Here is a 26,364-nt window from a genome sequence, read left to right as displayed (position 1 = left end):
CTGCCTCGGCCTTCCAAGTGCTGGGATTACAGGCGTGAGCCACCGCGACCGGCCGATATTGCGTAGTTTAGGAAACACGAATGCTACATGCTAAATGAGGTAAAATGAATTGTCAGCAGGACCCGGGCTGCTTCCTCGGCCCTCGACTCCTCCCAGCTCAGGCAAGCCCAGCCCCCCAGGAGGTGCGTCACTCCGCGTTTGAGTCGCTTCGGCACCCGTAGTTGTGAACTTTGACCGCGGCTAGCTCCGGGAGTGGGACGCATGCGCCGTTTCTCTGCATGGTGTGTGTGCTTCTAGCTGCGGCTGCAGGAGCTGTGGCCGTCTTCCTAATCCTGCGAATATGGGTAGTGCTTCATTCCCGGGACGTTACGCCCCGGGAGTCTCTCAGTATCTTGGTAGTGGCTGGGTCCGGTAAGTATCGAGGAGGCGACGGGTCGGACTTGAGTTTGTCACTACAAACCCTAGAGTGCACCGCGACACTCTTCCCAGGTCCCCTTAGCACTTGTTGGAGTGTTGCATGCAGAGATTTGTAGTTTCTCTGCCCTACCGGAACCGGTCAGTTTAGCCAGGGTAAGGGCTGGTTTGCTGACGCGGCCCAGGAGTCTTTTTATGACAAGTAAGTTACACTCGTCTGTAATTAAGACTCTCTGTAGTGTATGTTTTTATAACAAATAATTAGTGAACAAAGAGAACGTAGAAGCCTTTGATTCTAACGTGTAGTTTCCCTGTATGGCTGTTGTGCGTTATTAATCTAGCTATTGTGTATTTAGTTTAGGAAACACGAATGCTACATGATAAATGAGGCAGAATGAATTGTCACATTTAAAAATATACAGAGTGCACGAGAATGAAAACAAAGATCTACGAACTGTAGAACCATACACACAGGGTGGCAGTGTGAGCAACACACTGACCTGTCAGGTAATACAATCTAAACCCGCCAACTCTGTAGGTGCTTACAGTTTTAAATAGTTTTGACAGGGACGGACAGACAGACACACACACACACACACACAATGTAAACATTTGGGGATGGCAGGAGATTGCATCCAGATAGAACATGTATAGTATGAGCAAATGTACTAAGTTTATATTAAAGTATAATTCATTACTTTATTCACTTGATCTCTTTTGAGCTTTTAGGCCAAACACTAAACTAAACTCCGTAAATAACAAAACTGACTAACGTTACTTGCTATAGAGTGCTGACTCCGTGCTAAGTCCTGTGAAAGATGCAAAGATACAGCAGTGAATGAAGTAGAGAATACAAAAACACTAACAGAAAATAAATCAAAATGAGTGTTTGCCACAATGAGATAAGTGCCATAATCTTGTAATAATTGTGTGAGAAGTACAAATTGCTATGGCAGTCTTCAGAAAGGGCACGACTTTATCAGGTCTTAAAACAGGCAGCTTCCTGGAAGCAATGATGCTAAACTGAGACTTGAAAGATGACCAAGAATTAGTCAGATGAGGGAGAGCCTGGGTTTTGAGGACTGGGCGGGTGTGAAAAGAAGGTGATAGCACTTGGAATGGCCAGAGGTGAGAGAACACTATTGTGTAGAGTTCAGTGCGGGGAGGTAAACTGAGTCCAGACTGTAAAGGGTGTTTAAAATCCTGCCTTTTTTTTTTTCTTGATACAGTCTCACTCTTGCCCAGGCTGAAGTACAATGGCATGATCTCCGGTCACTGCAAATCCGCCTCCAGGGTTCAAGCCCTTCTCCTGCTTCAGCCTCCTGAGTAGCTAGGATTACAGGCATGCACCACTACACCCAGCTAATTTTTGTATTTTTAGTAGAGATGGTGTTTCACCGTGTTGGCCAGGCTGGTCTCAAACTCCCGACCTTAAGTGATCCTCCTGCCTCGACCTCCCAAAGTGCTGGGATTACAGGCATGAGCCACCACTCCTGGCCTAAAATCCTGCTTTATAAAGCAATTGCTGCTACTCCACGGTTCCATATCATGTAGGGGTTAAGACCACAGGCCTCTAGGTTGTCATAATGCTATAGGTGAATCACATCTCTGCCACTTACTACCTTGGTGATCGTAGGCAATTAATTAACCTCACTGAGCCTTCTGTTTCTACATGGGTTGAGAGAGGTCAGGAGAGATTAAATGTGATCATATTTAAAGTGTTTAGGCCAGACATGGTGGTTCACACCCGTAATCTCAGCAACTTGGGAGGCTGAGGCAGGTGGATTGCTTGAGCTCAGGTGTTGGAGACCAGTGGGCAACATAGTGGAATCCAAAAATAAATGTATAAATAAATTAGCTGGATGTGGTAGCATACACCTGTAGTCCCAGCTACTTGGGAGGCTGAGACAGGAGGATCACTTGAGCCTCGGAGGTAGAAGTTGCAGTGAGCCAAGATTGTACCACTGTACTCCAGCCTGGTTGACAGAGTGAGACCTTGTCTTAAAGTGAAATGAAATCAAATATAATCAAAAGCTTAAATAAAAAATTAAGTGTTTAGTAAAATGCTTGACATAGTGTGTCAACCTAAAATAATCAAAGGGCACAATAGCTAGTTAAAAGAGTTGATTCAAGCATAGAGTGTGAGAGTGGCTGTCTGGGAAGCAAACCTATACTGAAGAATGGTGGTCAGTGCTCCCCAGATGGAAAAGAATGAAGATAGTTTATATAAGCAAGAACAGAGATGCTGAACAAAATTACAACATTTTCCTTACAAAGGCTAACATACAGATAGAAGATTTGGTTGGCTACTGTAAGGGGCAAGGGAAAACTTCCACTTTGCCCTCTGAAGGTTCACTGAAAATTACTGACAAGAGACAGAAATAATAGGAGAAAAGGCAAGGAAATTTATTAAGCATATATAGAAGTGTTCGGAATGAACACCCAAAGATACAAGGAAAATGATCTGGTTTTTATGGTTAGGTTCAGCAAAGTACGGACAGCCATGTAGAATTATGATTGGACAAAAGGGTATGATTTAATGCTTATAGACTGGGGAAGCCCAGCAAGGCCTGTCTGTCTAGATTTTTCTTGGTCTCTGAGCATACCTTCCTTTCTTTCTGGATATGGAGCAGGACCCTCTCTGGAATGAGCATGTTGTGACCTACTGTAAAACAAGTTAAAGCAGGTAATTTATGTTTAAAAATTTTTTAGTTAATTAATTTTTAAAATAGAGATGGTGTCTTGTTTTGTGTGCCACACAGTCTTGAACTCCTGGCCTCAAGCAATTCTCCTTCCTCCCAAAGTGCTGTGATTAAGGTGTGAGCCACCTTACCCAGCTCAGATAATGGCCAGGTTTTACACAGAAAGGCGACGTAAAATTAGAGTGGTATTTTTAGGTTTTATTACTAGCTTTTGGGAGAAGAAATTCTTGGTTTCTGTGACCAGCCCTGGGGAAGAGAGATTCTAGTTTCTGTGGAAAGGGTCAGGGGAGAATGGGAATGAGAGACAGGGGACTGAGAGACAGAGGACAGAAGGCCAGAGAAAAATTTTTACTTCTAAGGCCTTCATTTTGGGATACTATTTTCCAAGTCCCAACACTACTATTGATTATGCACTAAGGGATTTGTTTAACGTTCTGGCATAAAGAGGTAACAATCACAAGCGCCTCTATCTCCAGTGTCATTAAGTCTAGGTTTGAAAAAAGACTAGGGAGTCTGGTTAATGTATAACATCTCAACACCAAGATCAGGAAGCACAAGTCTGACACCAAAGAGAAAAAGCCATGTTACATGAGTCAGTTTCCAAGGCTTAGCTTTTCTCCTTGGCAGAATAAGTCTTAAAGGTCTTGACATTTTCTTTTCTTTTTATATAAGCATTTAATAAATGGTGAATGTTATTAGTCTTTGTAGCAAAAGGAGCTTTTGAAGTTTTCTATTTTTGTTTTTAAAACAGAGTCTTGTTATGTGCCCATGCTTGCCTCAAACTCCTGGGCTTAAGGGATTCTGAGACAGCCTCTGAGTAGCTAGGACCACAGGCACCTGGCTTATCTTTTTCAGTGGAGTCAGCCACTTCAGTCTGACCATTCACAAAGGTCATTCAGCCAGTGTTGTCAAAAGAATGTCTTGACAAAGAGTGAAGTAGAGAAACAAATAGGCACCTTTTGAATATTTCAGATAACAGATAAAGATGGCCTGACTAGAGTGATAGGTGTGGGGATGGGAGAAGGAAATGCATTCAGATGGGATTAGGAGATTTTAGGAGTTAAATCTACAACTGTGAATTGAAAGTAGAGGAAGTGGGAGGGAAGGACGAAGGGTGACTTCTAGGTTTCCTACTTGAATAAATGGATGGATGTTAGAACCATTCACTTGATAGTGTTGCATGATGGTGGTAGAGTAGAAACTAAATTAAGATTGAGAATTCATCTGGCAAATGGTGCCTTCATTCAAATTATTGAGGGTAGGATGGTATCAAGGGCCTGAAAGAATCATGGCATTCAAAGAAAGACTTGAAGTCAGACAAGCAGTGTAATAGTTCATGCCCTAATGTTGGAGGAAGAAGACATTTTCAATATTTACCTTGAGGACCAAGCAACATTTACTCTTTAGATAGCATAAAATATTATTAGTAGGCCAGGTGCAGTGACTCATGCTTGTAATCCCAGCACTTTGGGAGGCTGAGGCACGTGGATCACTTGAGGTCAGGAGTTCAAGACCAGCCTGGCCAACATAGCGAAACCCTGTCTCTACTAAGAAATACAAAAAACTTAGCTGGGCTTGGTGGTGGGCACCTGTAAACCCTGCTACTCAGGCGGCTGAGGCAGGAGAATCGCTTGAACCCAGGAGGCAGAGGTTGCAGTGAGCCGAGATCGCACCATTGCACTCCAGCCTGGGCAACAGAGCAAAAACCAAAAAAAATTATTAGTAGACCACTTCTGGTTCAGAGAACATTCGTCAAAACTGTTTTTCTTTGAAACACAATATGGTCTTAGGCAAATTTTAGATTTAATATCACACTTTCATTCATTCTTTCATTCAACACTAGGAGGGCCTGCTATTTCTAGGAACAGAAGGTACAGCAGTAACAAAACAAACACAAATCCCTGCCCTCACGGTACTGTGCTTGCCTTCTAGTGAGGCATGGATAGAGAGAGAGAAAAAGCAAAACAAATAAATAGACTATGTAGTAAGTTATGCAGTGATGAACACTGTGATTTGGGGAAGGGCCATTGCTGTTGATAAAGATTGTCAAGGAAAGCCTCCTTGGGGAGATGACAGCCAACAGCAAGGAGACTAGAGTGATTAGAGTGGACTGAGTAAGGGGGAGGAACAGAAGAGGAGCTCCAAGAGGGAACACAGTTGGGGTCAGAGTACGAGAAGCCTTTTATTCCACAGGGGACATGAAGCCATTGGAGGATTTTTGAACAGATGTAAATAATTCAATCAACTCGAATAGCATTACACAGGATGTTGTGTTGAGATAGACTGAAGAAGTAGTCAGGGAGCAGATCAGGAAGCTGTGTTCATACTCTAAGTTGGAGATAATAGTGGCTTGGAGCAGGGAGGGTAGCAAAAAGAAATGGTGAGAAGTGATTGGATGCTGGATATATTTTAAGGTAGACCTTAGAGGATCTTATTCTCAAAAAATGTATTTTAATATAAGAGTAAAATGGAAGACAAAGTCCATCATTTTAATGACTTTATTGAGTAACAAGCTTAAATTTTCAGTGAATATGTTGTCAACCTAAATAACGGAGATTCTCCAAAGACAGTAAGTTTATCAAGAGTAAGCATTGTAGTGTGGAAAACACATACAAAGTAAACTATGGGGACATTCAAAAAGGCAAGGGAAGACAGCGGTTTTCAAAGGGAAAATGGGGAGAGTTACCTAAGTTATTTTTAAACAATTATCCTTGCTTACAGGGGTCAATAAAAAGGGTGCCATTAGTCCATGTTTGCTTTGCATAAGGCTGCAGTGGCCTTTGTGCAGGTCGTGGCTTTGGTACAGTCTTTTGTGATCGCTCTTGTTTTCAGGTGATTGAGCATTCAGAACCCTTCATGGCCTTTCCCAGCTCCGTTTTGTCACAAGTAACTCTATTTTGATTCCGAAACTTTCACAGTATTCAGTGAGGGTTTCCTTTAAAAAAAAAAAAAAAGAGGAATGAAAGGGACTATTAAAGCAGGTATAATGAAGTTTTAATTGTGTAGAAGATGTTGTAGAGATTAGGTTTTATCCTTAATTATTCCAGTTGTGAAAACAAGTACCTACTTGGAGTGCCACCACTTTTTCTTTCTTTTCTTCCTTTTTTTTTTTGAGACAGTCTTGCCCTGTCAACCAGGCTGAAATGCAGTAGCATCATCCTGGCTCACCGTAACCTCCACCTCCCAGGCTCAAGGGATTCTTCTGCCTCAGCCTCCTGAGTAGCTGGTATTACATGCATGAGCCACCACACCCAGCTAGTTTTCATATTTTTAGTAGAGATGGGGTTTTACCAAGCTGACCAGGCTGGTCTCAAACTCCTGACCTTAGGTCATCTGCTCACCTTGGTCTCCCAAAATGCTGAAATTATAGGCATGAGCCACAGCCCCAGCCTGACATTTTTTTTTTCCAAGGCTAAAACTAAAAATACTAAAATTACCAAGTGTTTAAACTATATGCCTCAGTCAAGAAGATGGGTGACAGGTTATAAAGTTAATGTATGATTTTAATTCCTGAAATCCACACTAAATCTATGCCAAATTTGTTTCTCTATATATAATTCCCTCTGGAATCTAGAAAGAAATCCTTTCCTTTCTACTATATAAAAAAACAATGTGGCCCAGGCGTGGTGGCTCGCACCTGTAATCCCAGCACTTTGGAAGGCCAGGGTGGGTAGATCACCTGAGGTCAGGAGTTTGAGACCAGCCTGACCAACATGGTGACACCCCAGTCTCTACTAAAAATGCAAAATGAGCCCTGCATGATGGGGCACACCTATAATCCCAGCTACTTGGGAGGCTGAGGCAGGAGAATCACTTGAACCTGGGAAGCAGAGGTTTCATTGAGCTGAGATCACGCCATTGTACTCCTGCCTGGGCAACAGAAGGGAAACTCCGTGGCAGAGGGGAGGGGAATATTAGGGGGAAACTCATGTTACATTTACCTTCGTTTGTGTTCTTGTATTAAATACTCTTTCTTACAACAATAAGGGAGGTGGGGTGGGGGAAGCCTTCTAGGTAAGGGGAGCAGCATGACCACAGGCAAAGAGTGAGTAACAAATAAGGTGAATGCAGAGAATGTTAAAGATATCAACCTGAGTGAGGCACAGAGTTTGTGAAATGAGACTGAAATAGGTGTGATAGGGCTCCTTGATAAGGAGTTTGGCTCTTCTGCTTAAATGGTTTTTAGATAGGTAGACATTCTATTGTTGTTTTCATGAAGGAAATCTCAGTGGACACAGGGGATTTTTAAATGTATGTGTTTGAAATTAAAATATTAAAATTTTGGAGATTATATGATTTCAGAAACTGAACATTACTCGTTTGGTAAAGCTGATACATATTTGAGAACCTGCAGTGTGCTGAGACCTCTAATAGGAGCTGGGGTTACAGTGGTGAACAAAAAATGTTTCTTAGGAAGGTCCAGGCTCTGCTGGTCCGTGCTCATGCTCCTTTCACCTTACTTCTCTACATCGAACCTTCAGTGACTGGCTTCCCTTTTCCCATACTACTTTCCTGACCTTATGTCACCTGTACCTTTATTCCCAGTATTCTTGCCACTCTTTGAACACGTTTCAGATCTTGTCATCTCATGCACTAACAATCCCCATCTCCACCCAGTGGCTTCCCTACTCCTATCTGTCCATTATCTTCTCCTTTCAAGTCATCTCAGCCTTTTCCAGGGATCTTCCTTATTCTTAGGGCATTGATTTTTCATAACCATTTGCTTGCCTTCCACATTTTAGTTTTTCTTGCTGTCTTATGTCTTCTTTATCTTCATGCATGTGTCTAGCCCCTTTCTCACCAGTCTTCTTGATAACGAGCTACATCTTATACTATTTGGTGCCTTCTTTAGTACCTACTGCTAGTGCTGATTTTATTTTTATACATGTAGTATCTTCTTTTTATATAAAAGTTGTATTTATGGCCAGGTGCGCTGGCTCACGCCAGTAATCCCAGCACTTTGGGAGGCCATGGCAGGCGGATCACGAGGTCAAGAGATTGAGACCATCCTGGCCAACATGGTGAAACCCCGTCTCTGCTAAAAATACATAAATTAGCTGGGCGTGGTGGTGCACGCATGTAGTCCCGGCTACTCGGGAGGCTAAAGCAGGAGAATTGCTTGAACCCGGGAAGCGGAGGTTGCAGTGAGCTGAGGTTGCACCACTGTACTCCAGCCTAGTGCCTGGTGATGGAACGAGACTCTGTCTCAAAAAAAAAAAAAAAGTTGTATTTATACAAGGGCATAGATTTATTGTTTTCAAAGTTTCCTGTGTCTTTTGAGAAATATGCAATTATAGTGCCCTCCCCCCACCTGAAACCATGACATTGGTATAACATGGGCAAATGGATATGCCCATTGTGAATTTCTTAATCTAGGACTTCTGATGTTTTTTCCAGGTGGGCATACCACCGAGATTCTGAGGCTGCTTGGGAGCTTGTCCAATGCCTACTCACCTAGACATTATGTCATTGCTGACACTGATGAAATGAGTGCCAATAAAATAAATTCTTTTGAACTAGATCGAGCTGATAGAGACCCTGGTAACATGGTAAGTGACAATTTATATTTCTAAAAAAATTGTAAGTTGTACATTGAGTTTAATTGTCTCTAGAAATAATCTCATAGCCCTTCAGTACCCTACCAACAATGGGCAGTCAAATGTTTATTGGTGATGAAATACATTTCCTTTGTTACCAAAAGATATGAATTTCTATAAAATAAATCTTCAAGTCAAAAAATGGTTGCTTATTACATCAAAATGTTTATCCACCATGATCAAGTTGGCTTTTACCCGGGATGCAAGGTTGATTCAACATATGCAAATCAATAAATGTAATTCATCACATAAACAGAACTAAAGACAAAAAACACATAATTATCTCAATAGACGCAGAAAAGGTCTTTGATAAAATTCAACATCCTTTCATGTTAAAAACTGTCAATAAACTAGATATTGAAGGAACATACCTCAAAATAATAAAAACCATATATGACAAACCCAGAGCCCATATCATACTGAATGGACAAAAGCTGGAAGCATTCCCCTTGAAAACTGGCTCAAAACAAGGATGCCCTCTCATACCACTCTGGCTCTACACAGAATTGGAAGTTCTGGCCAGGGCAGTCAGGCAAGAGAAAGAAATGAAGCATATTCAGATAATGAGAGAGGAAGTCAAATTACTCTTCTTTTCAGATGACATGATTCTATATCTAGAAAATCCCTGTAATCCCAGCAGTTTGAGAGGCCAAGGTGGATGGATCACAAGGTCAAGAGATTGAGACCATCCTGGTCAACATGGTGAAACCCCGCCTCTACTAAAAATTAAAAAAAAAAAAAATTAGCTGGGCATGGTGGCGCATGCCTGTAATCCCAGCTACTCAGGAGGCTGAGGCAGGAGAATTGCCTGAACCCAGAAGGCGGAGGTTGCGGTGAGCCGAGATCACGCCATTGCACTCCAGCCTGGGTAACAAGAGTGAAACTCTCTGTCTCAAAAAAAAAATAAAAAAGAAAATCCCATTGCCTCAGCCCAAAGCTTCTTTTTTTTTTTTTTTTTTTTTTAAGCCCAAAGCTTCTTAAGCTGATAAGCAACTTTAGCCAAATATCAGGGTAGAAAATCAATATGCAAAATCACTGGCATTCCTATACACCAACAACAGGCAAGCCAAAACCCAAATCATGAATGAACTCCCATTCACAATCACTACAAAAAGAATAAAATACCTAGGAATACAGCTAACAAGTGAAGTGAAGGACCTCTTCAAAGAGAACGACAAACCACTGCTCAAGGAAATCAGAGAGGACACAAACAGATGGAAATATATTCCATGCTCATGGATAGGAAGAATCAATATTGTGAAAATGGCTCTACTGCCCAAAGTAATTTATAGATTCAATGCTATTCCCATTAAACTACTGTTGACATTCTTCACAAAATTATAAGAAACTATTTTAAAATTTATATGGAACCAAAAAGAAGCCCGAATAGCCAAGACAATCTAAGCAAAAGAATAAAGCTGGAGGCATCAGGCTACCTGACTTCAAACTATACTACAAGGCTATAGTAACCCAAACAGCATGATATACTTGTACAAAAACAGGCACATAGACCAATGGAACAGAATAGAGAACTCAGAAATAAAACTGCACCCTTACAACCATTTGATCTTCTACAAATCTGACAAAAACAAGCAGTGGGAAAGGAATGTCTGTTTTATAAATGTTGCAAGAAGAACTGGCTAGCCATATGCAGAAAATTGAAACTGGACCCCTTCCTTACACTTTATACAAAAATTAACTCAAAATAGATTAAAGACATAAATGTAAAAACCAAAATTATAAGAAACCCTAGAAGAAAATCTAAGCAGTACTAGTCAGAACACAGGCATGGGCAAAGATTTTATGACAAAAATGCCAAAAGCAATTGCAACAAAAGTAAAAATTGAAAAATGGGATCTAATTAAATAAAGAGCTTGAGCACAGCAAAAGAAACTATCATCAGAGTGAACAGACAACCTACAGGATTGGAGAGAATTTTTGCAATATGTCCATCTGACAAAGGTCTAATATATAGAGTCTACAAGGAACTTAAACAAATTTACAAAACAACAGCAATAACGATCTCATTAAAAAGTGGGCAAAGGACATAACAGACACTTCTCAAAAGAAGACATTCATGCAGCCAACAAACATATGAAAGAAAACTCAACATCACTGATCATTAGAGAAATGCAAATCAAAACTGCAATGAGATATCATCTCACATCAGTCAGAATGGTAATTAATAAGAAGTCTAGAAAAAACAGGTGCTGGTGAGGTTATGGAGAAAAAGGAATGCTTTTACACTGTTGGTGGGAATGTAAATTACTTCAACAGTTGTGGAAGATAGTGTGACGATTCTTCAGAAATCTAGAGGCAGAAATACCACTTGACATAGCAATCCCATTACTGGGTATATACCCAAAGGAATGTAAATCATTCTGTTATAAAGATACATGCACACATATGTTCACTGCAGCACTTTTCACAATAGCAAAGATATAATGCAAAACAAAAACCTTTCCCCTTCCCTTTTAGGAAGTGTGAAAGTCTAGAAATAGCAGATGATTTTTTTAAGTGTAACAGGAGAAAATAGAGATTATTAAGTATACTAGTAAGTGTTCCTTTCATTATTATGGGACAGATAATAGTATCTTCATTTTACAGATGAGAAAATTGAGGTTCAAAGGTATAAATAACTCAACCCAAGTCCTGCCAAATATGTGTCACATACCTAGATGTCTCCTCCAAAGCCGTTACTTCTCCTGTATAACTACCCTGCTGCTTTTGTGTATCATTTGCCAATTCAAAAGACCCAGTAGGAGAAGAATCCCCTGGAAATTCCCATCTAAGGCATCAGAGACTAAAAGTGTCATTTAGTCTTTTATCTTAGGTTGTATTTGAGAAATGGTAGAGAATTTTGAGAAAATGGTGATGATTTTTCACACAAGAATAATGTGAAAAGTCTAGTTTACCAATGGTACAGAGCACTTAAAAATATATACAAAGAGCAAAATAATCACAAAATTGTTCCTGTTTTTTTCAACCTAAAGAGCAGGTATCTTTGGTTTTACCCAGTTGCTAGTGTGCAGGTTGTTTCTGAAGTTGCAGCCAATTTGGAGGCTCTATTTTTTTTCTTTTTTTGAGACAGAGTCTTGCCCTGTTGCTCAGGCTGGAGTGCAGTGGCACAATCTCAGTTCACTGCAACCTCTACCTCCCAGGTTTGAGCAATTCTCCTGGCTCAGCCTCCTGAGTAGCTGGGATTACAGGTGCATACCACCATACCCAGCTAATTTTTATATTTTTAGTAGAGACGGAGTTTCACCGTGTTGGTTGGGCTGGTCTCGAACTCTATACCTTGTGATCCACCCACCTCAGCCTCCCAAAATGCTGGGATTACGGACATGAGCCACCGTGCCCAGCTGGAGGCTCTACTCTTAATTTAGCATATGTGTTAAATATTTCCCTCCAGGTCTATCGCTATATGTATTGTTTATTTACTGAATGATTTCATGGTTTAGTGAAACATTTGGAAGATTGTTATATACTGTGCATCACAACACTTAGAACCAAGTAAGTTGGGTTTGCTTCACATTGATAAGAAAGCTAAATTTTATTTATTTATTTATTTATTTATTTGAGATGGAGTCTCTGTCTGTTGCCTAGGCTGGCATGCAGTGGCACAATCTCGGCTCACTGCAGCCCCCACTTCCCAGGTTCAAGTGATTCTCCTGCCTTAGCCTCCTGAGTAGCTGGGACTACAGACATGTACCACCATGCCTGGCTAATTTTTATATTTTTAGTAGAGATGGGGTTTCACCATGTTGGCCAGGATTGTCTTGGTCTCCTGACCTTGTGATTTGCCCTCCTCAGCCTCCCAAGGTTTTGGGATTACAGGCATGAGCTACGACGCCCAGCCAGATTTTGGACTTTTATAGTGCCATTATTTTGTATTATCAAAGTGCAGTGTAGGACTGAGCATCTCTGTTTGGTTTCCTTTCACTAACAATTTCTTACTGGGGCAATGAAGCCACTGTTAGAAAGAAAGTTCTACTCCATTCCTAAAAGAGTCTCTACTCATGAATCTGAAGCTGGGAAGAGCTCCACAGAGACACAAATGAGTTCTTGAGGGTGGTAGCATGAACATTTCTGCTCGCCATCACTGGATACCAGACTGTGTGTTTGTGTGTGTATGTTTCTATGTGTGTGTGTCTGTGTGTGTGTGTGTGTGTGTGTATAGGAGGGTGTTGACGGGAGGTGGTGAGGGGCAGAAAGACAAAAGAGATACACACCTTCCTGCCAGCCATACTAAGGTGGTTTCCTTCCTGGTCTCTTTCTACACTACAGCTCAGCCATCTTTTGTACTTTCCCTGGAACTCCCCAGGCTAGGAAAAGATGGAGTCTTGCTAAAAAAATCAATAGTGATCAATACATTTGCTGGAAGAGCCCATATTAGCCAAGTATAATTAACAATCTAGACCTGCACTGTCGAGTATAGTAGCCACCAGCCACATGTAGCTACTCGTATTTCAACTAAATTAAAACAAAGTAAAATGTACAATTTGGTCCCTTGGTTGCACTAGCCTCATTTCTAATGCTCAGTAGCCACATGTGGCTAGTCGCTACCATTTTAGATCATGTAGAATAGAACATTTTTATCATTGCAGAAAGTTCTATCAGATGACACTAATCTAGACTTTCATTTACAAAAAGCTGAAAAGGAAATATGATTAGATATGATGAAGATAATTAACAAATTCAAAACAAAGGGTCCCTCCCAAAAGTTAATATTGAAACAAAATAACTTTCTGGCTCCTGGGTGACCACAAGAAATTTAAAAAGAGGAAGAAAATAACTTTTTAAATTTCATATTATCAAGGAGGTATTCCAAATAAATTCAAGGAGGTATTTCAAATAAGCAAGAATAATCTGTTTTATTTATTTATTATTATTTTTGAGATGGAGTCTCCCCCTGTTGCCCAAGCTGGAATGCAATGGCTGGATCCTGGCTCACTGCAACCTCTGCCTCCTGCTTTCAAATGATTCTCCTGCCTCAGCTTCCGGTGTAGCTGGGATTACAGGGGTCCGTCACCACGCCCAGCTAATTTTTGTGTTTTTAATAGAGACTGGGTTTCACCATGTTGGTCAAGCTGATCTTGAACTCCTGTCCTTGTGATCCACCTGCCTCGCCCTCCCTAAGTGCTGGGATTACAGGCATGCGCCTCCAGGCCCAGCCAAGAATAATAAAGGAAGCAATTTTAAAACAAGAATGATTCCTTGGAAATTAAAGTGCTTATCAAAATTAAAAGTTCTGAGTCAGTAATTATCAGGTTAAATATAGCTGAAAACCTTATTTGTGAATTGAAAGTCAGGCTAAAGGAATTCTCCAGGAAATAAGGCAAATATGAGGGAAAACAATCATGAAATGTCAAGAATGAGAGGAAAGAAAAGAAAAATTTTAAAACTCTAGAATAGATTTTCATTACCTTTCTCCTAGCTCAGGTATCACTTTTTAATTTAATTAAATCTCATCATAACATCAGCAGTTACATGTATAGTCCTAACTCACCACTGTTCCTTGTATACCATGTCTTCTTCTGATTTCATTTTGTTTTCTATTTGGCTCAAGTGTTTCCTTCAGTATTTTTTTTTTTTTTTTTGACAAAGGTTATATGGACAGTGTATTTCCAGAGTCTTTTCAGCTCTGAAACTATCTTTTTTTTTTTCAGAGTGAGTCTCACTCTGTCGCCCAGGCTGGAGTGCTGTGGTGCCATATCAGCTTACCAGAACCTCCACTTCCTGGGTTCAAGCGATTCTCCTGACAAAGCCTCTCTAGTAGCTGGGATTACAGGTGTGCGCCATGATGCCCAGCTGATTTTTTCATTATTAGTAGTAGAGATGGGGTTTTGCCATGTTGGCCAGGCTGGTCTCAAACTCCTGACCTCAAGTGATCCACCTGCCTTGGCCTCCAAAATATTGGGATTATAGGCATGAGCCACTATGTCCAACCATCTCTGAAAATATCTTTTTTTTTTTTTTTAGAGTCGTTGTGTCATCAGGCTGGAGTGTAGTGGCATGGTCTCAGCTCACTGCAACCTCTGACTTCCTGGTTCAAGCGATTCTCCTGTCTCAGCTTCCTGAGTAGTTGAGATTGCAGGGTCGTGCCACCACTCCCAGCTAATTTTTGTATTTTCAGTAGAGACAGGGTTTCACCATGTTGGCCAGGATGGTCTCAATCTCCTGACCTCCTGATCTGCCTGCCTCGGCCTTCGAAAGTGCTAGGATTACAGGCATGAGCCACTGCGCCCGACTGAAAATATCTTTGTTGTGACATAATATCCCTACGGTTGTTTGGCTTGATGTACCATACTAATTGTAATGCCACAGTTTCTTGCTCTCAGAGTATGTAAATACTATTCCATTCTCTTTTAGCAGTCAGAGTTCCAGAAAAGATGTTTGATCCTAGTTTGATTCTCTTTCCTTAGAATTCTGAAATTTAATCAGGTCATGTCTGTATGTCTCTTTTTTTTTATCAATTCTTTCTCAAATTCAGTGAGCTCTTACGATCTTTCTTCAATTTAGGACCATTTTCTTCCCTTTTTTCTACTTGTCTATTTTGTAAACAAATCTTTTTTCATATTATACAGGCCATATGTGTATATTGGCATATGCACATACATACAAAGATGGTCATCTAAGGGGAAATGACCGTGTGTCTGTGCATGTGCATGTATTTTCACAACCTTGCACAGATGCCAAAATCCACAGATGCTCAAGTCCCTTTTATAAGATGGTGTATTTGCACATTGCTCATCCTCCCATATACTATAAATAATCTTCAGATTATTTAAAATACCTAATATAATGTAAATGCCATGTAAATAGTTGTTATACTCTATCATTTATTAAATAATGACAAGGGGGGAAAAGCCTGTACATGTTCCGTACAGTCATCCATTTTTTTCCCAAATATTTTTTATCCATGGTTGATTGAATCCATGGATGCAGAACCCATATATCTAGAGGACTAACTATGTCTGTGTTTGTGCATATATGTATTTCTAGAAAGATTACATGGACAATATAATTCTATATCCATACAACAGCGTTGTGTGCTTGTGTATGTGTATATATAATAACTGTATACATTTTCTTCCTGCTTATTCTTTCACTGTTTTATATGTACAGAAGTTTTAGATTTTAAGGTTTATATTTTTCTTTAGGAGTCCAAATTTATATTTTCCCATAGGACTTAAAGGTCATAGAGTTTTAGGTCTTTAATTCATCTGGAATTGATTTTTTCTATATAGTATTTGAAAGAGATCTAATTTCCATATGGCAAAACAGCTGGCCTAGCTCAGCACCATTTATTCAACAGTCCATTTCTGCCGTGCCACCATTGCTATGTCAGGGTTCTGTGTATGCGTAGGTCTGTATCTTAGCTCTCTATTCTTTTTTTTTTTCAGCTTCTGCTATATAGCTGTCCAGCCTAGCCCTATTTTGTTAACTGGTTTGTCTATCCCTTACCCAATACCAAACTCCCTTAGCTTTATCCTTCAGAAGTGTTTTAATTGTTCTTTCTTTCTTATATAAGTTTTTAAATTAGCTTTGACAAGAATCTTGTTGATATTTTTATTTGCATTAAATTGAATAGATTAGTTTGGGGAGAACTTGTATCTATATGATGTTGTCTTCCTTTCCAGAAACTTCGTCTCTTTCCATTGTTTAGATTTCCTTAATGCTTTTCAGTAACATTTCTTATTGTTTTCATAAGAATCTTGCATATCTTTTGGTGTGTTTATTTCTAAGTATCTTGTTGTGTTTTTTGTTTTGTTTTGTTTTGTTTTACTTTTGGAAGTAATATGTCTTTTAATGACATTTTCTGTGTTGTCAGTATATAGTGATATACTTGATTTTTGTATAGTATTCTTATAAGAACTACTTGCTGTGTTCTAATGAATCCTGATAATTAGTTATCTTTGTTATCTGTGAAGATAATTGCATCACCTGCAAATAGTGATGGTTCTAATTCTTTCTAATCCTTACACCTTTTATTTTTCTCATTTTTTGTCAGAACTTCCAGAACAGTAACAAATAGAGAATAATGTAGTAGACATCTTTGTATTCTTTCTGATTTTAAAAATGTGCTAAGAGTTTTATTTTAAATCATATTTGGTTGTTGATTTTTATCAAATGTCTTTTCTGCAGGTGAGATAATACAGTTTTTCCAATTTTATTTGTTTGTATGGCCAAGTGCATGGTATGAACCATTCTTGAGTTCCTGGAATAAACGGAGTTTGTTTATGGTGTGTTGTATTTTAATACATTGCTAGATTTGGATTGCAGTCATACTGTTTTGGATTTTAAATGTATATTCCTGCGTGAGACTGTCCTGTGCTTTCCTTTGGTATTAGTATCCAGGTTCCAGTACTCTCATCACATGAGCTGTGGAGCATAGACAACTTTTTACTCTCGAGGAATCTGTGTAAGCACGGAATTGATTATTTCTAAGTTTTATAGAACTTGTCTAAGATAAAACCACCTGGGCCTGTGTTCTTTTGTTATGGTTATAGGATGCTTCAAGCTTTGTGTTTCTTTTTAAATCAGTGTCCTTAAGACATTTTTCTAGGAATGTGTCCATTTTATGTAAATTTGCAAATGTATTGACAGAAATATTCTCATAATTGTATTAGACAGGTCTTGCATTGCTATAAAGACATACCCAAGACTGGGTAATTTAAAAAGAAAAGAGGTTTAACTGCTCCTAGTTCTGCAGGCTATACAGAAAGCATAGCAGCTTTTGCTTCCTGGGAGGCCTCAGGAAGCTTACAATCATGACAGAAGGCAAAGGGGGAGCCAGCACTTCACATGGCCAAGGCGGAGGAAGGGGTGGGGGGAGGTTCTACACACTTTTAAACAACCAGATCCTGTGAGAACTCACTATACTGTATAAGGGTGGATGGTGCCAAACAGTTCACGAGAACTCCACCATGATCCAGTTACCTCCTGCCAGGCCCCTCCTTCAATACTGAGGATTACAATTCAACACGAGATTTGATGGGGACACAGATTTAAACTGTATTAATAATATTCTCTTGTTATTTTTTTAATTTGTGCTGTAGCTGTATAGTTTGTGCCCTTTTCGATTCCTAATTTTGCTTGCTTGAAGCCAGACATTGGTCAATTTTAATATTCACTTTTTGGTTGTTTGAGACAGGGTCTTGCTTTGTCACTCAGGCTGGAGTGCCAAGGTACGATCACAGCTCACTGCAGCCTCGACTTCCGGGGCTCCAGTGATCTTCCCACCTTAGCCTCCCAAGTAGCTAGGACCACAGGTGCACCCCCTATGCCTGGTTAACTTTTGAATTTTTGGTAGAGATATGGTTGTACCCTATTGCCCAGGCTGGAATTTTAATATTGTTTCCTAGGTTTAACTTTTTGATTTCTCTGTGGTAGCTTATTTTCTCTTTAATTTCTCCTTTTATTTTAATAAACTTGTTGCTTCAGTTTTATGTTTATACTGTTGCTCTCTTTTCAGTGTTTTAAGTTGTATCTTTATCCCATTAATTTTCAGCCCTTATTCAGATGACTATAAATTGCTCATTAGGTAACATTTTATAGCATCTCAAAAATTTTGATATGTAACACTTTTATTATTGTTAATTTCTAGGTACCACAAAGTTCTCATTATGAATTTTTCTTTGACCCTTTAATTATTTCAAATTTTTCAATTTTCTAAACATAATTTTTAATTTGATTTATTATTTTGTTCCAGTGTAGTCAGAATATCGGCCTGTTTAATTATTGAGATTTTTTTTTCATGGCCTTGAAATTTACTTAATGTTCTTGCATGTGGTCAGTTATTACATGTGTCAGTGAGAAAAATGTGTATTCTCTAATGGTCTGTTACATGTGACAATTAAATGAAGCTTCTTAATTGTATTGTTCAAATCTACTGTGACCTTGACAACATTTTTGTATATTTGACTTAGCTGTTACTGAAAGAGATATGATGAAATTTCCCTCTGTGATGGTAGGTTTAATTTCTTCTCTTAGTTGAGTCAGTCTTGTTTTCTATATCTTGAGACTATTTTATTACATCCATTTAATTTTAAAATTGTTACAGCCTAGGTCAGTTGAACTTTTTGTTATTACAGTATTTAATGACCTATTTTATCCTTAAAATGCTTTTTTTTTAAGTATAGATTTTTTCTGATATTAATATGTCTAACCTAACTTTCTGTTCTTATGCTTGGTACCTTTATGTGTTTTTATGTTTTGGGTGTGTTGCCTGTAAGTAACATGTAGCTAGACTTTTTATAAAACTCTAATCTGAGATTGTGTGCAGAGAATGTATTCTTGTAAAAAAGGTTCCTTGGTATTTGTTGAGACTTGCTTTGTAGCCTAGCATGTGTGAGTTTGAGTACATTTTGTGTGCTTAAAAAGAAATTACATTCCCAATTGTTTGTTGCAGAGTTCTTTATATGTCCATAATGTTTACTGCATTGTTCAAGTCATCTTCTGTATCTTTTTAAGTTGTTTTGACTTCTTGATCTGTTCAGTAAGAGAGAAGCATGGGCTGGGTGCTGTGGCTCATACCTGTATTCCCAACACTTTGGGAGGCCAAGGCAGGAGGATTGCTGGAACCTAGGAGTTTGAGGTTACAGTGAGCTATGATCATGCCACTACACTCAAGCCTAGATGACAGAGTGAGACTCTATCTCTAAAACAAAAAGCAAACAAACAAACAAACAAAAAAAAACAGAAAAAGGCAGATATATAAAAATTGTGATTGTGAATTGGTCTTTTTTCTTTGTATTTGTCAGTTTTCTGTACATATTTTTGCATTCTAGTTCAAATTTGATTCTTCGTAGTGAATTATTTTTGTTATGAAGTGATTCATTTTATCCCTGAATAATGCTTTTTTTAAAAAAAAAACTATTTTATCTAACGTTAACTTAGAAATACCAGCTTCCTTTTGGTTACTGTTTGCCTGGTATATATTTTTCCACCTCTTTATTTTCACTTTTTTGTGTGTTATTGCATTTTCAATGTGTCTTTTATATATGACATGTAGCAGAATTTTTTAAATTTAAAACTGAGAATTGTCTTCTAATTAGCATGTTTGGTACATATACATTTATTGTGATTACTAATACCTTAGATTTCTTTCTACTTTTTTTTTTTTTTTGTCCTTTTTGCTTAGACCTTTTTCTTTGAATCTTTTGTTTTTCTTCCTTGGCTGCCTTCTATTAATTAAGATGTCTTTATTCCCCCCTTTTCCTTTCACTTGGAAATGGAAATCATTGTATTCTCATAGACATTATTCTTTTTTTTTTATTTTTTTTTGTTGAGATCAGAGTCTCGCTCTGGTGCCCAAGCAGGAGTGCAGTGGTGCAATCTTGGCTCAGTACAACCTGTGTCTCCCAGGTTCAAGCGATTCTCCTGCTTCAGCCTCTGAGTAGCTGAGATTACAGGCCCGTACCACCACACCTGACTAATTTTTGTATATTTGGTAGAGACAGGGTCTCATCATTGTTGCCTAGGCTGGTCTTGAACTTCTGACCCCAAATGATCCACCTGCCTTAGCCTCCCAAAGTGCTGGGATTACAGGCATGAGCCACTGCACCTCACCCCTTAGACATTATTTTTGTTTGTTTGTTTGTTTTTGAGACGGAGTTTTGCTCTAGTTTCCCAGGCTGGAGTGCAATGGCACGATCTCGGCTCACCACAACTTCCGCCTCCCCGGTTCAAGCAATTCTCCTGCCTCAACCTCCGGAATAGCTAGGATTACAGGCATGCACCACCATGCCCAGCTAATTTTGTGTTTTTAGTAGAGAGAGGTTTTCTCCATGTTGATCAGACTGGTGTCGAACTCCCAACCACAGGTGATCCACCTGCCTTGGCCTGCCAAAGTGCTGGAATTACTGGCATGAGCCACCAAGCCTGGCCTGACATTATTCTTAAATTTTTAACATAAGTAATTAGTTAAAGGAAAAAATATAATATCTCCATCCTCTTCCCAAAAAAAAAGCTTTTATTTTGATTTTGTTTTTCTCATTCTTGCTGTCATCTGAAACAAGGCTTTCAGAATGTTATAACTGTGAGCACTCCTCATCCTACATATTATTGTGTCGTATTTTGGTTCTAACTTGTTTTTATACCCCCAAGTTAGTTATCATTATTATTGCTTTATACAGTTGTGCTTCTTTAGATGCATATTTATATAGCATCTTTCCTTACCCTTGCTTCTTGTATCCTACTTTTTTTGGATTCAGTGTCTTTCTTTCAGAAGTATGTCTTTCATTAGTTCCTTCATGGAAGGTCTGTAAGTGATGACTTTTCATGTTTTTGTTTGTTTACCTGAAAATATATCTTGGTTTTGTCCTTCCTTTGATTAGAATTCTACTGTTCCTTCATGACTGAGTTTAGCATTCATAAACTTATTTAACAAATATTTATTGAATACCTACTGAGTGCTAGGAATACAGTAGTGAATAAAACCAAAAAAATCTCTGCCCTTATGGAGCCTACATTCTTCTAGTGGCTGCATAATAAACCAGATAACTAGGTAAAATTTATGATGTGTTAGTGAAAACTTGTTAACAAGAGGAATAAAGCAAGGGAATAGGAAGATTCAGAGGGTTGAAGGGAGGTTGTAATTTTAGGTAATGACCAGGAAAGGTGGTGTTCAGACAAAGACCTGAAGGAGGTGAGATATTAAGCCATCTGGGGAAGAGGATTCTGGGAGAGGAAGCAGTAACTGCAAAGAAGGCCCTGAGGTGGGGCTGTGCCTGGCAGTTTGTAAAATAGCAAGGGGATCAGTGTAGCCAAAGCGAAGGAAGTGCAGAAGGAGGATATGAGGTCTTAGAGGTAAAGGAAAGGGTGTTAGGGTTGGGTCTTTTAAGACCTTGTGGTTCATTTTTTGGCTTTGATGTTTTTTCCCAGTGAATGAAATTGGGAGCCATTGGGAGGTTTTAGGCACAGGAGGGACGTGATCTGACAGGATCACTTTAGGTGCTGAATAAACTGAAGGGGAGAAGGGCAAAAGCAGGGAGAGGGGTTTAGGGGCTATTGAAGTGCTCCAAATGAGAGAGCGGCATGGCTTTGACCAGGAATGGCAGCCGTGGATATGGGGAAAGAAATCAGATTCTCGATATATGTTGAAGTCAGAGCTGAAAGGATTTGCTGGCAGATAAGATGTAGGGTGTGAGAGAATGAGGAGGAGTAGAAGATGATATCCAGGTTTTTGGCCTAAGCCACTAGAAGAATGGAGTTGCCACTTACACAGGGAAGGTTAGAGGGGTCATCAGGAGGGCTAAATGTGGGTTGCCTGTAAACATATTAAGTGAAGAGGTCGATAATACAATCGGATCTATGACTCTGAGGTTTAGAAGGAAAGTCTGGTCTGTAACATAGATTTTGGAGTCTTCTATATATAGGTGATGGTACATAAAACAAGAAATTAGGTAAGATTACCCAGGGAGTAGGCCAGGCACAGTGGCTCACACCTGTAATCCCAGCTACTCAGGAGGCTGGGGCAGGAGAATTGCTTGAACCTGAGAGGCAGTGGTTGCAGTGAGTGGAGATCACGCCAGTGTACTTCAGCCTGGGTGACAGAGCGAGACCCCATCTCAAAAAAAAAATAAAAAGGATTACTCAGGATTGATTGATAGAAAATAGAAGAGGACTAAGAACTGCGCCTTAGGGCCATCTAGTAATAAATTTCAGATATAGGAGAGCTGTTATTGTCTAGGAAATATCAGCTATCAATTTGTTCCTTTGTAGGCTTTTCTCCTCTCCATTCTCCAGAAGCCCTGAAATCCCAGCCCTTAGGTGTCTGGCATAATTGTGTCATCCTCTTCAAACCTGCATGTCATAGGCTGTCTGCTCCCTTTTCATTTTCTTCTTGTTTGTGGCAATTAGGGACTTCCATTTCCTTCTTTCTAGTTCAGATAAGATCGTATTTTGTTATATTTCTGACAACATTTAAAATCGGTTATAGGAGCAGGGTTATAAAGCTAGCTTATATTGCTGTTCTAGCAGAACCAAAGTCAAAATCATTTTCTAATGAAAGTCAGAGTTTTGAGGTACCCTTGATGTGGATGCCTATTCTGCACCATTTGTGTAAACAGCACCCCTCCCTTCCCCAATTTTCCTCACTTTTTGAATAATGTATTATAATTGTGGCAGTTGCAATTTCATAGCTATAGAAAACACTTCTGTGGTTACAGGCCTTGAACTTTCTCTCTATAATTTAATTTTTTTCAGATTTCTAAAGTGAACCAGAAAATCTGGATCATTTTAAAGCATTAATAGTAACTGCACTTAGTGGGGCAGAGGGTCTCATCCATATCACTTGGAATGCTTCAGGAATAAAAGGGCATCGATTCACACTTGGCTCGGGTGAGAAGCCAAAAGCCACATTTTCAACACAGGCTTGCTCCTCCAAAAACACAAAGGCCTTCCCAGAAATCAGAAGATAGAAATATTAATCACTTATAGTTATATAAGTAACAGGAAATTTCTGTCATTTGGTTAATAACTTATTCTGATATGGAATTATCCAATAAATTTCTAAATGTTTTTGCTAGTTTGTAGAAAAAAATATATATTTTTTTAAATTTTTTGAGACAGGATCTCTCTGTCACCCAGGCTGGAATGCAGTGGCTCAATCATGGCTCACTGCCGCCTCCTGGGCACAAGTGATCCTCCTGCCTCAGCCCCCCATATAGCTGGGAGTATAGATTACAACACTGGCCTCATTTTTGATATTTTGTAGAAACAGGGTCTAATTATGTTGCCCAGGCTGGTCTCAAACTCCTGAGCTCAAGTGATCTGCCCACTTCAGCCTCTCAAAAGTGCTGGGATTACAGGCATGAGCCACAGTGAGTGACCCTTATTTTTTTAAAAAATACTCTTTTTTTGAGGCAGGGTCTCACTCTGTCACTCAGATTGGAGTGCAGTGGTATTATCTCGGCTCACTGCAACCTCTGCCTCCTAAGCTCAAGTGATCCTACTACCTCAGCCTCCTGAGTAGCTGGGACTACAGGTACACACCACCACATCAGGCTATTTTTTGTATTTTTGGTAGGGATGGGGTTTTGCCATGCTGCCCAGGCTGGTCTCAGACTCCTAAACTCAAGCAATCTGCCCACTTTTGCCTCCCAACGTGCTGGGATTACAGGTGTGAGCCACTGTGCCTGCCCCCTTATTTTTTCAATATTTATTTATTTATCTGCTTGTAATCATAACCTTTCACAGCCCACATGCAAGAAAAAAAATTAAATGTTGGTATTTACCTATTTATGCTAGATATTAATATGTAGCAGATTTTAAGCTAAATTTTAAATTAATACAATTTTATTAATTGAATGTTAGAGGTGGCCTACATTTCTTCTGATTCTTTTGAATCAGTGTGTTTGTTAATGACATTTAATATTTTAGGTGCATAATTCACCTTATTTATAATTACACAGGAGTAAAGATAAATAATACTCCTGGTTTAATTATTTTTTAACTCTACTCTTCAGCCTGTGTTTCTCTGAGTAGTTTAACTAGCTTTTTAATGAGAAACAGGTTTCCCTTGACTAACAACTGAAATTAGAAAGGTAAAGAGTGGAGAGCTAAGCCAAAAAAAAAAATGAATATTTGACTATGAAAGTACTTACATGAAAAAAAAAATACCTTGAAAAACCTGCTAAAGAAAAAGTAATTTCCACTGGGATTAGTTCTAAAGTAAAGAGTAGTAAAGTAATATCTTCCAGCGAAATTAACCTTTCCAAAGAGAACCAATTACCAGAGCCATAGGAAGGTAAATGAAAACTCACACTAGAGCGTTTTTCCTGGAGAGCAATAGTCTCCTTGTTAGGCCATGTTTCACCAAGGACATCCACCCCTCCAAGGCGTGGAAGGAAATGAGGCTCGGGGCCTTGCACTATGGATTTTGGTTCATTCTTTTATTTGCTTCTGAATCTGAGCTTTGTTTCTTAACTGCCTCCTTTGACAACCAACTATTACTCCTTGTATCTCCTGTTACAGCATGAGTTGGCCCCTTTTCACATTACTGAAGAGAAAATTTCAGTGACACATGAACAAAACATTTTCTAACCCGCATTTTAAAAATATAGAGTGGAATTTTTCATATATAAAACAACAATAGAAGTTGCTGAAAACTGATTTGAAGGGTCAAAAATCAGAGCCAACTTGCTTCACTTTCAGGTCACTACTTAGATTTCCCTCTATATAATTAGGCATATGTTTTCCCAGTAAACATTATTTATTTGCTCATTCAGTCAAAAAATACAAAATGAGTGCTGATTCTGTGTAAGACACTGGGTTTAGTGGAAATTTCAGCAAATCTTTATTGAATATGCCCCCTAATTAACTGTGGCAGGACTGTGAGTGGTTAATTTTCTGTTGCTTTGCTCTTTTCTATTCATTCCAAATCTTATTTATTGTTTATGTTTTCTCTTAAGAAGTCAGGATCTTGCTTTGTTCCCCAGGCAGGAATATAGTGGTACAATCATAGCTCACTGCAACCTCGAACTCCTGAGCTCAAGTGATCCTCCTGCCTCAGATTCCCAAGTAGCTAGGACTACAGGAATGTACCACCACTCCTGGCTAGCTTTTTTATGTTTGGTAGAGATGGAGTCTTGCTATGTTGCCCAGGCTAGTCTTGAACTCCCAGTCTCAAGTGATCTTCCTACCTGAGTTTCCCAAAGTTATCAAATTATAGGTGTGAATCACCATGCCTGCCTGTTGGTTTCTTAATTTTAAAACTTTGGACAATAAAGAAATATACAAAGTAGGTCAGTTGCAATGGCTCACGCCTATAATCTCAGCACTTTGGGAGCTCCAAGGCAGGCAGATCACCTGAGGTCAGTAGTTCAAGACCAGCCTTGCCAACATGGTGAAACCCTGTCTCTACCAAATATAAAAAATTAGCTGGGCGTGGTGGTGGGCTCCTGTAATCCCAGCTACTTGGGAGGCTGAGACAGGACGATGGCTTCAACCCAGGAGGCAGAGGTTGTAGTGAGCCAAGATTGCACCACTGCACTCCAGCCTGGGCAACAAAAGCGAAACTCCATCTCAAAATTTAAAAAAAGGAAGCATACAAAGTAAAAAGTGAAACTTCCCTGTCAGTATCCCAGTTCCACTCTCTGGAAGTAACCACTGTACCAATTTTGGGTTATATCCTGCCGGTGCTTTTTTTTTCCTTCTGTTACATGTATACATATAACAAAGTATTATGAGTTATGTATACACACCTAGATATATAGACTGTGTTTTTTGGAAGGAGCAGGGGATGGCTAGTTTATAAATCACTTCTTATATATTGTCTACAACTTTTTTAAAATTTAATTTTGTACCTTGATAGCTTTCCATGTTGGTACATACAGGTTTACATGTATTATGTTATGTTATGTTATGTTATGTTATGTTATGTTATGTTATGTTATGTTATGTTATTTTTTAAGATGGTCTCACTCTGTTGCTCAGGCTGGAGTGCAGTGCAGCAATCTCAGGTTGCCCAGGCTGGTCTTGAACTTCTGGGTTCAAGCGATCCACCTGCCTCAGCCCCCCAAGGTGCTGGGATTACAGGCATAAGTCACTGCCCTCAGACTACTTTTTACTTTAAAATGATTGTAAACTCTATAGTATAGATGTACCATTTCCTGTCGTTTTCAGTTTTTCACCAAATACTATAG

General features: G+C 39.2%; 1 protein-coding gene across 1 annotated transcript in view; it reads left to right on the top strand.

Moving 5' to 3' along the window:
• The first annotated feature begins 268 nt into the window (after positions 1 to 268).
• ALG14 (ALG14 UDP-N-acetylglucosaminyltransferase subunit) overlaps positions 269 to 26,364 on the top strand; it is an 89,833-nt gene continuing 63,737 nt past the window's right edge. Inside the window, exons 1-2 of the mRNA XM_035252210.3 lie at positions 269 to 411; positions 8,514 to 8,665. Of these exons, the coding sequence (XP_035108101.1) occupies positions 279 to 411; positions 8,514 to 8,665 (285 nt within the window). The 5' untranslated portion in view covers positions 269 to 278. The remainder of the gene's footprint in view (positions 412 to 8,513; positions 8,666 to 26,364) is intronic.

The sequence above is a fragment of the Callithrix jacchus genome, chromosome 7 (genome assembly GCF_049354715.1).
Source record: "Callithrix jacchus isolate 240 chromosome 7, calJac240_pri, whole genome shotgun sequence".
Lineage (NCBI taxonomy): Eukaryota > Metazoa > Chordata > Mammalia > Primates > Cebidae > Callithrix > Callithrix jacchus.
This window is presented reverse-complemented; position numbering and strand designations above follow the sequence as displayed.